At 52.8% G+C, this 15,980-nt stretch overlaps 1 protein-coding gene across 2 annotated transcripts; it reads right to left on the reverse strand.

Moving 5' to 3' along the window:
* Positions 1 to 3,401: 3,401 nt before the first annotated feature.
* On the reverse strand, positions 3,402 to 13,521 carry SERPINA3 (serpin family A member 3). 2 transcript variants are annotated; one of them, XM_006743575.3, is made up of 5 exons: positions 13,411 to 13,521; positions 11,292 to 11,945; positions 7,372 to 7,645; positions 4,904 to 5,054; positions 3,402 to 3,822 (listed from the first exon to the last, which is right to left on the reverse strand). In XM_006743575.3, exons 2-5 carry the CDS (start codon positions 11,926 to 11,928, stop codon positions 3,619 to 3,621), a joined length of 1,266 nt encoding a protein of 421 aa, XP_006743638.1. In that variant the 5' UTR covers positions 11,929 to 11,945; positions 13,411 to 13,521; the 3' UTR covers positions 3,402 to 3,618. The 2 variants fall into 2 exon arrangements, with proteins under 2 accessions (XP_006743638.1, XP_030895285.1); XM_031039425.2 differs by having other exon boundaries at positions 13,415 to 13,509.
* Positions 13,522 to 15,980: the final 2,459 nt, after the last annotated feature.

Genomic DNA, 15,980 nt, shown 5'->3' on the forward strand with positions numbered 1-15,980 from the left:
TGTAATGCCCAGTTCTTCAGGAAAGCCAATAGAACTTTCCGCTTTCATGCAGCATCAACAGAAAAGTTAATGTGTACTCCGCAGAAAGCGTATTTGCAAAACTTTTGCAATTCAAATGCCTTGTCCTTCCTGAGCTGGCTTGGTGGCAGGGATGGTACAAAGGTGGCCTGCGTACTGAGTGCAGAGACAGGGTTTCCATGGGCATGAGATTCATTGTATTCATCCATCCATCCATCCATTCACTATGGAGTACCCACTGCATGCTGAGGATGCACTGAATACTGGAGAATAAGACTTGATCCTGCCCTCAAGGATTTTTTTGTTTCAAATCTTTGTTATGGAAGAATTCAAATAAATACAGAAAACAGAGAGAATGGCATAATGAACCTCACCTACCTCCACCAGCTTCAATTATTATTAATGTGAGGCCAGTACCGTTTTTTCCGTTCCTTCCAGTCCCTTTTCTCCCTCGGGTTGTTTTGAGCAAATCCTACCCATCATTTCCTTTTACTGTAAGAATTAAAAAAAAAATTATAGCCACAGCAGTATATCAGACCTTTAAAAAAACATAATTCCTGGGGTGCCTGGGTGGCTCAGTCGTTAGGCGTCTGCCTTCGGCTCAGGTCGTGATCTCAGGGTCCTGGGATCGAGCCCCGCATCGGGGTCCTGGCTCCGCGGGAAGCCTGCTTCTCCCTCTCCCACTCCCCCTGCTTGTGTTCCCTCTCTCGCTGTTTCTCTCTATCAAATAAATAAAATCTTAAAAAAAAAACATAATTCCTTAATACCAAGTCATTGTCTCCCTCCCTTGTTCCTCAATATTTCTTTTCACAGTTGGTTTGTTTGAACTGGGATCTCAGGGGGCGTTGAGTTCATGTGTCTGCAAGCCTCCCTCTCTGTCTAGTGAGGTGAAATTCGCATGACATGAAATCAACCATCCCAAAGCGGACAATTCAGCAACGTGTACACGCACGATGCTGCGTAACCATCACTTCCATCTCGGTTCAGACGGAGTCAGGCACCCTCAACCGAGACCCCATCCCCATTCTCCCCCCTCTGCACTACATCAGCCGCTGCTCACTGCTCGTTCCTTCGTGGGTGATGGTCAGGCATCTCTGGTCTCTATCACCTTCCTCACGAAGCATCGCTCGATGTTACCCATTTTACCAAAGGATGTCTTCCGGTTTCCCAAGCTCCCATATGGCAGCCTGAGGGTCACCTCTTTCCACTCGGGCCAATCAATGACATTTCCTAAGTATGTCTCAAAATGTCCCTTTTTCTCTATCTTCACGCCTCCATCCCCTGCTCAGCCTGCTGTCACCTTGCACTTTAATTCCTCCCACCGTCTCCTAGCTGTGGAGGGGGCAGAGCAGTTTCAAACGGTGCAAAGCACTTCGGACTTCAGCACGGCTTAGAGCCCTGAGATCCAGACTCTTGTGCTCTCTGCACCTTAGCTGGGCACCTCCCCTCTCCGCTGGGAATCCTGAGTTTTCTTTTCATTTTTTTTATTTTTGGGGGGGAATCCTGAGTTTTCTTAAGGTTGCAGTCCCCCACAGAGATCACCAGGGAACTCCGTGGATCACACAAATCTGGGTTTCATAAACTCGCTGAGCAAGGGGGAGCACCACCTGGACAGCATCTCAGTCGTGCCTTAATGGGGGAAGTTAGGGGAAGTACTTCTGGGGTTTCGTGAGCTGTGATTAGTTCACAGCGGCTTTAGGGTGATAGAAAGCATGGTTGGAATTTACAAACGAGGCCAGTAGTGAGTGGTTTTAACTTTGGAACCCATGAGTCCTTGTAGAGTTACTTTTTCTTTTTAAGATTTATTTATTTATTTGGGAGAGAGAGAGAGAGTACATGAGCAGGGGGAAGGACTGAGGGAGAGAAATCTTAAGCAGACTCCCTGCTGAGGATTAAATTCTTTTATTTTCTATCTTCAATTTCTCTTGCTGACTTTTCCTATGTAAACATGCTCAAGACTCTCATTATAAAAAAAAAAAATGGAAAGAAAATCCTCCCTTTATTCTAAATGACTCTCAAGCTCCCCTCTTTCCTGCCTTTCGATGTTAAACAGCTATGGAGTGGTGTCGACATCGTAGACTCCCTTCGCTGACTGCTCTTCTGCCCAGCCCACCCCCCACTCCCGATTCCTGCTCTCACCCTCCCCTGGGATCCTTCCTGCCAAGGTCACCAATGGATTCGCAACGGACTCTTCCAGAGGACGCTCTTCATCCTTCTGCTCCAGAAGGGCTCAGCCCCCTTCCATGCCGACCATCCATTGCTGCTGCAACATCTTCTTCCTGGGGCCCTCACGAGGCCACACTTTTTCCTCCTGTGTCTGCTCTGTTCCAGTCTCCCTGTGGTCTGCTTGTCCCCTTACATGTTGGTGTTTGGGTAAGGGTGCCCCTAGGCTCTCGGCACCACACACACAAAGACACCTGTCTCCTCTCATGGTCTCGCTTAACCGCCAACTCGTGATGACCATGACATCCATCTCTCTGCCCCAAATTTTCTTACTGAGCTACAGATCGCCACCGACATCTCGGAGCTCACGTGTGCACATAAAAGCTCTTCATCTTCCAGCAGAAAAGCATTCTTTTTGTAATCCTGAACTCACAGAACAGAACAGTGTATCAGTTCCAGTTTCCCGAGCCCCCAGCCCAGCAACCCGGGTGTCATCCTTGACTCCTTCCTGTCCTCTGCACAATCAACCACCAAGTCCTGCCAAGGACTGTTGACATCTCTCCAATTAGTGCTCTTTTCTCTGCACACCTGCCCAATTCCCTGGCTCGGGCTAGAATGCCTGGCCATTCTGCTGTTCCTCGTCTCCCCCAGCCCGCCCCGCCTCCCCCCCATCACCCAGTTCCTGATAACACCAGCGGAGAGCGGAGGAATGACTGGGTGGATGGTTTTAATTGCAGTTGTCCATGTGTTGCTCATTTTCTCCCACCCTCCATTCTGGCTCCTGAGGGGTTCATCTGTTGGGGAGCACTCAGAACTGGTGAGGTGGGTGACAAGCTCTGGCCAGGAACCTACGAAGTAGCTACTCTCCCCAGGTTGGGGGTGTTGGGGGGCAAAAGGAGGGATCCTGGAAGAGAGAAGGCTCAGGAACGAGGGGTCCAGGGGCTGTGCCAGATGGGGTCAGGGTTGGGGGTCAGCACATGGACACATCCTGGGCCCAGGGGAGGGAAGGGGTGAGATTGCAACTGGGGACATGGGAGCCCACAGAAGAAGGAATCAGGCAGCAGGCTCCCCTCTCCTCCCGGGCCTGAGGTCCAGGTGGGCCTGGCCACAAGGGCTGCAGCTGAAGGCAGAGGCGCCCCGAGCCTCGGTGAGACTGAGCCCAGTGGGAGCTACAGGGGCGTGGAGCCAGGTGATCGGAGTAGAAAGGCACAAAGAAAGTGTCCAGTCTGAGAAAGAGAGTTTATTGCCGTCTGGAGGTTGCAGAGCCTCCGGTCCAAAAGTCCCCAGCCTCCCCATGCACGTGGAAGCCACCCGTCAGAGTCACTGCCACCTTCTCAAGGACGAGCCCGGCCGGGCCTGGCCTGCGGCTCTTCGGCGCACAGAGGCGGGCTGCATCCAGAGACCTGGCACCTGGCCCCTTTGGGGTGGGGGGGAGCCCTAGGCTTGATGGGGGTTGGTGACTTTGCCCCAGAAGAGGATGTTCTTGGTATCTTTGTGGCGTATGGACAGAAGAAAGGGTCTGTTGAAACGCACAGTGATCAGTGGGCCAATTTTTCCGGACAACAAAATAATTTTACTTCCCGTGGCGGCCGCGGCTTCCGTGCCCTCCTCGGCCACATCGAGCAAGGTCTTGTGGACCACCTGTGGGGACACGAGAGCGTTACCCACCGGATCCCGGTGGGCGAGGGGTGAGCGGCCCACCTGAGAGCCCCGAGGGGACTGCCATTCACGCAGCCTGGACCCCGGGCTATCGCTGATTGGTGGGTTTGTTCCTCCTGACGACCCTGTCAGCGGTCCTGCATGGTTCCGATGCACAGAAACACAGACTGAGGCTCCAAGGCTGCGAGGGGTCTCCCCAGGATCATGGAGATAAAGGGGAAGGGCACCCTGATCTGGATGCCTCTCTGAGTCCAGACACTGTGCTGCCCCCCAAACACTCGCTAATGGAGGGGGGCAGGGGCCACACGGGGCATCTGTCTTGCAAGCGAGTTTCTGGCAGCCTCTCTGCCTTGAAGCAGCTGCTGCAGACGCTGCCGCGGACCCGAAGGGCCCCACTGCTCTCAGCCCCGCTCCTGCCCCATCTGCAATGTCCTCGGGATCCTTGGCGACTTTGCATAGATGTGGCTTCACATCCCTGGACCCACCCCATAGGCCCCTCTGCCCCTCCCTCCATGACCATGCCCTTTGGAAGGTGGGGTGCAAAGGGGGGCAGAGGGCTGCTCAGACACCCTGTTTCGTTCAGAGGACCTTGTTTCCAGGGGCGCAGTGCAAGGGGCCCTCTATCCTTCTTTCACACCCATCACACCTGCCCCATGGTTGTTACGACCCGGTGCCCCTCCCCTACACCTCCAGGCACTGCACATTGACCAAGACCTATCACCCCCATTTTACAGGAGAACGGAGGGGTCCGGCTCTTTCAGTATTTGCTGCTGTAGGTGGTAAAAGGTGGAGTGTGGATGGGATGGGGCCCATCCCTGATTCCACCCCAGGCTCTTCCCCACGAGTGGCTTCTGTGTCACAGTATATTGCAGGGGAGGTGGGGACCAGCTTCCAAAGTGCTTGCCACCCAGCTCTCCTGGGCTTGGGGCAGAACCCCGAGGGGGACAGGGTAATGAGAGATGCCTTACTCCTGCAAATTCAAGGTCACCCAAATGTCTGCCTGGCCTCTTAACCATTCAAGCTCAGATACAGAGGATGAACGATCTAAAATTTAAACACTCACCTGGGATATTGCCAGGTTCTTCTCCCCTGTGACTCCTGACAGGTCGGCCTGGTTGGTGAAGACTTCCCTCATGCCCAGCTGGGGAAGCACGTCTTCCAGATTATAGCTGCTGGAGATGGAAAACTTTGGCAGATAGAGGTTGTCTATGCTCCTAGGAAAGGAGAAACATGAATTTGAACAACTGCTTGACTCAAGGCTCACCTTCTCCCCACTCCCGGCATGGTCTTCCCTGGTTTCCTTTCTAACCACCCCTTTCTTGCTGGAAAGAAGGACTCATTTCCTCAGTTTCTTGACCCCTTGTCAAGGGGCAGGAGCGGGGCTGAGAGCAGTGGGGCCCTTCAGGTCCGCGGTGGCGTCTGCCACAGCTGCTTCAAGGCAGACCCCTTGTGCTGACTCTTCTTAATTCATTAATTATCAATTCACATCGGCAAGCGTCCACGTGTGCTGGTGCCTGCCCCGCTCCTCCCCTGCAGCAGGAAACACCCTCTCTCCAACAGGGAATTCCACAGCATGCTCCACAGGCACCAGGAAGGCTTCCTGTAGGAGGCGGCATCAAGCCTGAGTCCTGAAGGAGGGGAAGGAGTTGGCTGGGCGAAGAGGAGAGCAGGAGGCAGGAGATGAATTTGCAGAAAGGCAAGAAGAAAGAGGGGATGCTCCACAGAGTGGAGGGAAGGCTTAGTGTTGGGGATGGGGCAGGGGCTGAAGGGACTGCATTCGAAGGTCCTGGGGAATCCTGAAACCAGCAATGGAAGGTCCCCATCTTGGCCGTCTGGTGAGCTCCTTGAGAGCAGGGGCTTCTGCTTCTGAGCAGAGCTGCTGGTGAGTTCTTGGAGCAAGAGTGGATACCTCCCACCCGCAAGCCTCCCTCTCTCTCTGTTTATATCCCTAAGACTTTTGTCACGGTCTGCCTGGTTTCACACTTGCCAGCTACGAGGAGGCTGTGTCTCCCAATAAACCTTGAGTCCCACCGGCAGGGAAGATGTCTGTTTCTCTCCATATTCATTCATTCACGCATCCATCCATTCACTCAACAAATATTTATTGAGCACCCACCACGGGCTAGGAATGTGTTATGGCAGATTTCCTCAGTGCTTTGTAAATCAGAGATGTGTGATGAATATTCTATCCATTCACAACGAATCATCAAGCCCCGGCCAGTTGATAGCTAGAACTGTCTCCCCATGTCCCCACCCTCAAGGACCAGGCCCAGAACTCACTCTGCCTTGCTTGTCCCCCTTGACATTAGTCTTCTGAATTCCATATTCTAGCCTGTCTCTACCCTCAGGTTTATCTGACACTCGACCACCTCTCACACGTCTCGCCTGGATCGCTGCCCTGGGTTCCTAGCTGGTCGTCCTGCCTCCATGCTTGTCCTCCGTGGTCTGTTCTCCACTCAGCCTCCTGGGTGATCTTTTTAAAACAATACTCAGATCATCCACTCTTTGGCCCAAGACCTCGAGATGATTCCCCATTTCACTTAGAGGAGGAAGAGGCAAGGTTTTCCAGGGGTTTGCATGGCCCTGCTCAACCTGAGCCATCCCGCGGGGCCCCCTGACTTCTCCTGACTCACGCTGCTCTAGCCTCTGTCGCCTCACTAATCCTCAAACACACCGGGCTTTGCACAGAGGCTTTGAACTGGCTGTTCCCTCTGCCAACAATGCTTTTCCCTAACCTATCCACAGGGCTCGGCCCCTCACCTCTATCCTGTCAACGCTCAAATACCACCTAATGGCGATCCTATTTAAAACCACTAACTACCTCCTCGTTGGTCCAGTTTTCCTAATCATTTTATCCCGCTCTATCATCCACCCCCCACCCTCATTTCTTAACATCCAACATACTAAATAATTGACCTATTTGTTATATTTATCTATTTTCTCATTTTCCAATGACAAAGTAAGCTCCCCGAGGGCAGGGGATTTATGTTTTATTTGCGGACATGCCCTGCGGGTCTCAATCAGTGCCTGGCACCTACTAGATGCTCCATCAATCTACGTGACCCATGCCCAATGGATGAATGGATAACTGAATGAATGAAACAGCCAGCGCAAAGCGGGTGCTTGGAGCCCCTCTTGCTTTGGCCTTCCGCTGATCGCAGTCCCATCTGTGCCCTCTGCCGTCTAGAGGTCGAGACAAGGAGAGGACAGGCGTGAGGGCTGGGTTGTGTTGAGGAGTCCCCAGAACCTGAGCATGTTCGCGTCAGACGCAGCTTCCACCCCTGTCCCGTTCAAGGTCATTGTGTCTCATAGAGCAAACACTTTCGGCCCCAAAGCTACGCGGGCAGCCAAGGGCAGGGAGACCCCGAGCTCCACCTGCGCTGGGATGGCTTGCCCAGCACTGCAGCCTCGGCCCCCGACATCAGGGAGGCCCTGGGTGCTGGGGGTGTGGGGAGTCCGGGGGCGGGGAGAGGGGAGCGGGCGGGGCTGAGGAGGGAGGAAGGAGGGCGAGCTGCATCCCGGGGTGGTCACCTCATCTGCAGTGAGTCTGTCCACCTCCTCAGCGTCTCTGGGAGCAGCGCAGCCTCCACGGCCTCCATTCTGCCCTCGTCGGGGAGGATGAAGAGCACGCTGCCGACATTCATGTATTGGAGCTCCACCAGCGTGCAGGCCAGCGCCTCATCTCGGAAGTAAGGCACCCGCACGTCCTCCAGGCTCATCATGGCCACCTTCACCGACCTCCTCTTGCTCACGTAGAACTTGGACTTGAAAGTATCTCGGGGGTCAAAGGGGGTCTTCCATTTGGCTGAAGGTCAGAGAACTCTGTGAACACAAGGGCCGTCCTGCCTCTACCCCTTCTCCGCCCGGTTCCCTGGCTGATGGAGACACTGGGCGCCACCGGCCCCGCCTTGGTCTGCAGGAGCACGCTGCCAAGTGGCTCGGCTGCCGGGGATGGGGGGGAGCCCCACAGGCCGGGTTGGTGTAAGCGAGAGACCGACAGGAGTTTGGAGTAGTGGGTGCAAGAGAGAGGTGGGGGCCAGGGAGAGACGGGAGAGGGGACCGGGAGTGCTGTGGGAGGCGGCAGCAGGGGGAGGAATGGGGAATCCCTCACCCCCTAAAAGGAACAATGCTAGTAACTCACAGTTAGTCATTGGCATTACAAGGTACACACGCCCACAGACTCGTCAAGTCACCTGAGGGTGGGATAGAGGTCGACCGAGGAGAGGGGGACATAGGGCTCCATCCCCAGGAGGACAGGAGCCTTCAGTGGGGTGGGGGCGGAGGGGGGGTGCTCCTGGGGGAGACTAGAGAGTAGGGGCTTGCTGGGAAATGTGCAGATAAACTACCCCCCCTCCATTGAAGGCAGGAGAGGAGGGGAAAGCCGGGCCAGCCAGTGTGTCCCTGGGGAGGAGAATTTGGAGGAGAAAATCCTAGGACAGGCAGGTGGTAGGAGGGGAAAATCAGGAGACACAAAGAACAACCAGCACATCGGGCCTGGATTAGTTTTACAAAGAAATCTGGTTCTGGACCTTCATCTGCAGCTGGAAACACAGGCCCGGGAGGATTTGCCCCAAGATTCAGCCAGAGCCTCTAGTGCAGGCTTCCTGTGTCTCCACCCAGCTCCTAATCACCCCCTGACTCCATGATGCCTCTTTGGATCTTTGTCTAATTTTTGTGCCTGGAAGAACTGCGGCTCCACAGGGCCGACTCTCTTTGCACTCTGCCTCTTCAGACTTACGGGCTGCAGAGGTTTCTGTTTGTCATGTTCCTACCCATGGAACCAGGCACTGGACCAGCTGGAACCTGGGAATGCGGTCTGTCTTGGATCTTGCCCTCCCCCAAGGTCCTTCCCCAGATGGTGACCCTGCTGGTACCACCCCCAAGATGATAGGGGGGCACCGTTGCAGAACCCTGGGATGGCCAGGCTCCTTAGATGCTGTCTTCCTGTGTAGACGGGACCCCCCCACCCCCAGGGCCTGAGTCCCTGGCCAGGACAGAGCCCAGGTCAGAATGGCCCGGCTGTGCCCAGGTAGAGGACTTCCTGAGCCTGCCCACAGGCATCTCTTCAGGGAGGAAGCTGAAGCTCCTGCCCACCCCGGAACAATTTGAAGGGACCACTCCTTCCCCCTGGGAGCCAGGCAAGTTTGAGTCAGGGTAAAAAGTGCCACTCTCACTCAAAGGGTGGCTGGGCCCCTCTGCGGTGACTTCCTACAGTGGCAAAGCGTCCTTTGGAAAACCCTAAGACTAAGAGGCAACCCATTTTTGCAAATGACACTACAGATAAAGCGCTGGTATCCAAGATCTACAAAGGACTTCTCAAACTCAACACCCAAAAAACAAATAATCAAGTCAAAAAGTGGGCAGAAGATATGAAAAGACACTTCTCCAAAGAAGACATACAAATGGCTAACAGACACATGAAAACATGTCCATCATCACTAGCCATCAGGGAAATTCAAATCAAAACCATATTGAGATACCACCTTGCACCAGTTAGAATGGCAAAAATTAACAAGGCAGGAAACAACAAATGTTGGTGAGGATGAGGAGAAAGCGGAACCCTCTTACACTGTTGGTGGGAATGCAAACTGGTGCAGCCAGTCTGGAAAACAGTGTGGAGCTTCCTCAAAAAGCTAAAAATAGAGCTACCCTATGACCCAGCAATTGTACTACTGGGTATTTACCCCAAAGATACAGGTGTAGTGAAAAGAAGGGCCATATGCACCCCAATGTTCATAGCAGCAATGTCCACAATAGCCAAATGTGGAAGGAGCCGAGATGCCCTTCAACAGATGAATGGATAAAGAAGATGTGGTTCATATACACATGGAATATCACTCAGCCATCAGAAAGGATGAATACCCACCATTTGCATCGACATGGATAGAACTGGAGGGGATTATGCTAAGTAAGTCAAGCGGAGAAAGACAATTATCACATGGTTTCACTCATATGTGGAACACAAGGAATAGCATGGAGGACCATAGGGGAAGGGAGGGAAATCAGAGAGGGAGAAAAACCATGAGAGACTCTGGACTCTGGGAAACAAACTGAGGGTTACAGAAGGGAGGGGGATGGGGGGATGTGGTAATGGGGTGATGGGTATTAAGGAGGACACGTATTGCATGGAGCACTGGGTGTTATACGCAACTAATGAATCATTGAACACTACATCAAAGCAATGTCCACAATAGCCAAATTATGGAAAGAGCCAAGATGTCCATCAACAGATGAATGGATAAAGAAGATGTGGTGTATATATATATATATATGTGTGTGTGTATATATATATATACACACACACACACACACACAATGGAATATTATGCAGCCATCAAAAACCCCCCGAAATCTTGCTATTTGCAAGGACATGGATGGAACTAGAGGGTATTATGCCAAGTGAAATAAGTCAATCAGAGAAAGACAAGTATCATATGATCTCACTGATATGAGGGATTTTTTTTTTTTAAGATTTTATTTATTTATTTTAGAGACAGAGCACAAGAGGGGGGAGTGGGAGAGGGAGAAGCAGACTCCCTGCTGAGCAGGGAGCCCGATGCGGGACTCGATCCTGGGACTCCAGGATCATGACCTGAGCCGAAGGCAGTTGCTTAACCAACTGAGCCACCCAGGCGCCCCTGATATGAGGAATTCTTAATCTCAGGAAACAAACTCAGGGTTGCTGGAGTGGTGGGGGATGGGACGGATGGGGTGGCTAGGTGATAGATATTGGGGACGGTATGTGCTATGGTGAGCTCTAATGAAGGGGGGGAAATCGGAGGGAGAGACGAACCATGAGAGACTATGGACTCTGAGAAACAAACTGAGGATTTTAGACGGGAGGGGGGTGGGGGGAATGGGTTAGCCCGGTGATGGGTATTAAGGAGGGCACGTACTGCATGGAGCACTGGGTGTTATACGAAAACAATGGATCATGAACACTACATAAAAAAATTAATTAATTAAAAAAAAGCTAATGATGTACTATATGGTAGCTAACTGAACACAATAAAAAAATGTAAAAAATAAAATAAGGACGCCTGGGTGGCTCAGTCATTAAGCGTCTGCCTTCGGCTCAGGTCATGATCCCGGGGTCCTGGGATGGAGCCCCGCATCAGGCTCCCTGCTCCGCGGGAAGCCTGCTTCTCCCTCTCCCACTCCCCCTGCTGTGTTCCATCTCTCACTGTCTCTCCCTCTGTAAAATAAATAAATAAAATCTTAAAAAAATAATAAATAAAATAAATTTTAAAAAATCCTAAGAGAAGACAATGCCTACAGGCAGGGCAGGGCCTCGGTGCCGTGCCTCCTCCCCTCCCCCCACCCCAGACCGAGGGCACCTGCTCTATGGTGGTTTCCCCAATAACACGGTTTGCTACACCAGGCCAGAAAATGGCCCCCAAGGCTCAGAACTAAAACTCTGATTCCTTCCAAACCGCAAGCCAGGCACTCACCTTTAAGGAAGATGTAATTCACCAGGACCATGGCTGTGTTCGGGTCAAGGTCCTTGACCAAATCCACAATTTTCCCCCGGCTCCGATTCTTCACATAGTTGTTGATGAGCCTCTCGGCGGCAGCAGAGTCCTGGAAGTTGGTGGAGAAGGCCTCAGCGGCGTACAGCGCCCTGGCATCTGCCGTGAACTTCTCCAGCAGCCTCAGCTGCTCGCTGACGAACATGGCATTGCCCACACTCAGCTGCAACTCGTTGCTGGGCTGGCGAAGGGTTCGCAGAAGGTGCTGGAAACCCCGGTGGATTTCGGCGTCGGGGGTCTCTGTGAGGTTGAACTTGAGGCCTTCGAGGATCTCCGTCAGGGTGCTGCCTTGGGCCCCCAGGGATAGGAAGGCCAAGGCGATGGAGACGCTCAGCGGGGAGAAGATGATATTCTTATTGGGCGTCTTCGAAGCCAACTGCTTATAGAGGCTGAGGGCGAAGTCGGTGTTGCTGGAGGCTAATCCGAGGTTGTCCACAGGCGTCTCGTTGTGTAGGTCCTCCGGAGTGACATTCTGCGGGTCAAGCACGCCCCCTGGGACGCAGTGGACAGTGGGGCAGAGCCCAGCCACCAGAAGCCCCAGAGCCAAGAGGGGCGACATTCCCTCCGTCCTCAACTCTGAAAAACAAAGCTCCTTTAAGTGTCGGGGGGCCAGGTGGTGCCCCGACTGCCTCCCACTGCCAGCCCCCATGTGACCTGTGTTCTAGTCTCTGCTTCTGTTAGCTTCGTGACTTTCTTGGGTAGGCGCACTCGTGGGCACCCAACATACATGATTACATTACACTTGAGATAAGTATTGCAGCTGTTGCCATTTTCCCCAGGGGAGAAACTGGGCACAGAGCGGTGAGGGGCTCGCCCACAGTCACCACAGCAGGCGGCTGGGGGAGCAGGGGGAGGAGACCGGCTAGCCTGGCTCCCGACTCCCGGTAGGGAGAAAGCAGTGTGGGCTTCAGAGCCGCAGAGACCTGGACTGGGATTTCCTTCGGGCTACTTGCCATTGCTGTGTGGTGACAAGCAAGTGACTGACCCTCTCTGAGCCTCCATTCCCATCTCTGTACAACACGCTGAATAAGCTCACGGGAGAGAAACCATGAAGGTGCCGGGCTCATAATGGGTGTTCCAGAGGCGTCTCTCCTCCCATACGCCACCCGCTCTCTGAAACTACCCGCCACGCCAGAGCTGCGAAAGATCGGAGAGAGGGGCTGAGTTCAAAGCTGGCGACTGCAGCCAACAGGGGTATTCACCTTGAGCCCCTGCCTATTCGGGGCCCAGAGTTCAGAAGAAAAAAGGTCCGCTTCAGAGGTGGGGAAGGGAGTTGGGGAGGGAAGGTGGGGAGGGGAGGCAGGGAAGGGGAGGGCAGTTGAGCTGCTTTCCACCAAGAGGCCAGTGGAAACCCCTTCAGACCAGCCACAGCAGATGAATTGCCTCAACTGTCTGTTTACTCTCCGGCTAATACAATCATTTCTTTGGAAGAGTTAAACATCCACCCCACCCCCCCGCCCCGAATTATTTCTGGAGAAAAAGAACTTTGGGCAAGTTGGCAGGCTGGCTCTGTTTCTGAGCAGCCTGTCTTTTCGGTTGCTGGACAGACACTGCCTGCCTGTCTGTTTGGCCAGGGGCCCTGGAGGGGAGAGGAGCTGCGGGACCATCCCCCTTGGAGACCCAGTGGGCTCTGCCCAGAGGAACCCCCCTCATCAGTTCCGTCTGCACCTCGCCGTGAGAGCAGTGCCCAGTGCCAGACAAGGGGAGGTGCCCCGTGCTCCTCGGGGCAGTTGGGGTCCGGAGGGTCCGGTGTATGGAGGTACACAGCTGTCTAAACTCAGAATCCCAAAGTGTGGGAAGCAGAAACAGCCAAAGAGGCCCTCGTGGTACGTCCACCCTTTGCAGGTGTGAAAACTCAGACCTGGAGGGAAGACGTGTCTTCAGAGGGCATGGCCTTCGGGGCCAGCACTGGAACTGTCCCCAGCGCTCTGGGACGCCTTTGCCAGGCCCCCTGTCACCTCACAGGCTCCAGGCCAAGGCCTAGAACCACCCTAGAAAAATGGGTTCCTTTGCTCCTGGGATAGACAGCATCATGGATTACCTGCCTCTGGAGCTGGATGTCCTCAGCGGATTCCAAAGCCACCGCCTGCCCCGAGTGCTGGATTTTCGTGGGCGCTAATGCCTATTTATCCGAATGAAGAACTCCTCCCCTTGCTTGGGAAATGTTGGCAGGGACGCCCAGGGTTCTGTTTTTAGACTGGAATGGCCAAATAAGCATTTCTGGTAACATGAATTTATTAGATCTAGTGGAATAATCCAGTTACAGGAACAACCCCTAACTTGTTTCTTAAAACAAAACAAAACAAAAAACCAACTCTCCCTTTTCATTTTTATCTTTTGTTTATGAAATAGTCATTGAGGAACATATGAAAACCCAGAAAATACACAGAAGGACCTTGGAAAATCGTCCCCCAAATGTCATCCCCCAGCTAACATTTTGTTGTGATTTCTTTTACAAGTCACTTTCTTTGACATGTGTGTGTATGTGATGCGAATCTTCATACACACACTCAGATATATTTTAAAAAATGCAACACTCTTTATTTGCCTGTAGGTTGATTTGCTTTTTGAGGCACCCCTCCCCCATTCCCGGATTTGGGGTGTCAGTCTTAGGACCCTGAGCATAGGAGAGCACAGCTATCAGGGGCCTCTGGTCTCTGGCACCATCTGTCCTGGGAGGCCTCCTCTTCACCCCAGGGCCCTTCACTCTTGATTCGCGCTAAGAGCCGTGGTGAACTTGAGGTCTCCTCAGATCTCTCCTGAATCCCAGGCCTTTCTTGGGCTCCTGAGAAAACCTTCCCCTTGATCCCTCATGGTCACGATCCCCCATCCATGACCACCTCTGACAGACTGTAGGGTGCCACAGAGCACAGTTTGGAAACCACCGGATTACTGGTAAGGGTGTGGCTGGGGCATGCCGTGAAACTCGCCAGCTCTGTGGCCTCAAGCAACTGGAAATCCCTCGGGCTTAACCTCCTCATCTCTACAAGTGCAGATAGCGACATTTTCCCGACAGGGCAATATAAAGGGTAAGTGACATAACATGGAGCATAAGCTTCCGGAGGACAGGACTGTTTGTGCAGGGCTGTGTCCTAGGGTACTTACCAAGTATGTGCTGGCCTGGAACCACTGAGGTGACTAAGGAGAGTTCTGGTCCCATCCTCCCTAAAATGGTGACTTAATGCCCTTTTAGTTTCCAAATATTTTCAGAATTGAATACCTATTTTAAAATTACACAGAATCCCAGAGGCACCTGGGTGGCTCAGTTGGTTAAGCGTCTGCCTTCAGCTCAGGTCATGATCGGGGTCCTGGGATCGAGCCCCATATCGGGCTCCCTGCTCAGCAGGGGAGCCTGTTTCTCCCTCTCCCTCTGTCCGCCCCCTGCTTGTTCTTTTTCTCTCTGTCTCTCTGTGTCAAATAAGTGAATAAAATCTTAAAAGAATTACACAGAATCCCAAAGAAATAGTGGCTAAAACAAGGCTGCAGTTTACTTTTCACTCACATACGTTCAGGTGTGGGGGTGGTTTGATGTGGTCACTATACTTGGTCAGGGGCCCAGGCTTCTACTATCTTGCTGCTCTGCCATTCCTAGGGTCTGTTTGCTGGGTCCTCTTCCTCTGCCTCCACCCCCTTCTCTTGCTCCTCCTTTTTCTCCATCCCACCAATTGCGGGGAACTCTTCCCCACTGGAATCTTCTCTCTCTCTCTCTCTCCCTCTCTTTCTTGCTCCCATGGTCTCCCAGTCCTGAAAAATCCTCTGCTTCTCCCCGAGACCTGAGATCATCATTCATTCATTCAGGGCCACTGGGTGACCCTCTGGGTGGGGCCGGGAGGATGCCGTCTCATCCGCAGGCAGAACATTGACTAGATCATCCGTGTCCACCGTTCCCGGACTGACCGCCTCTTTGTATAGCTCCAGTACCTCCTTCTGTTGAAAAAGATCTCTGTCCCTTTTCCATCTGAAGCATTGTCACCAAGCCTTGGTCTGTGCCAGCCTCCAGAAAGGAGAGTTTACAACTTGCCCGAGGACACTTAGCTGTTAAATGGCAGAGCTGGTGGAGCTTGGGCAAAACCAATCCAATGCCAAACCCAGGCTCTCTCTACCTTCCCAGGCTCAAAAAAAAAAAAAAAACAGAAAAAAAAGAAAAGCATTTCTATCCCTGAACCTATGACAGAAAAATGCCAATCATGGGAGTATAATTTTTTTTAAAAAGATTTTATTTATTTTAGAGAGAGAGAAAGAGAGCAAGAGGGGCAGAGGGAGAGGGAGAGAAAGAATCGGAAGCAGACTCCACGCTGAGCACGGAGCCCAATGCGGGGCTTGATCCCACGACCTCGAGACTGTGACCTGAGCCAAAACCAAGAGCCAGCCACTTAACTGACTGAGCCACCCAGGCGCCCCTTGGGAGTATAATTCTTGTACAGGTGTTGGGGTCACTATTTTTATAAGGTGTCACTCGTCTGTGGATCTGAGTAGGGAAGGCTGCCTCCTTTATATGGAGTGGGGTTCCAGCTGACTAGGAGCTCTGTCCCTGTCTGTCACCATGTCCTACCTAGGACTGCAGATGGGCATGTTTCTCAGACTTGAGATGGATCCAGGCGAGCAGCCCAA

The sequence above is a fragment of the Leptonychotes weddellii genome, chromosome 9, assembly GCF_054177405.1.
Source record: "Leptonychotes weddellii isolate Sample4059 chromosome 9, ASM5417740v2, whole genome shotgun sequence".
NCBI lineage: Eukaryota > Metazoa > Chordata > Mammalia > Carnivora > Phocidae > Leptonychotes > Leptonychotes weddellii.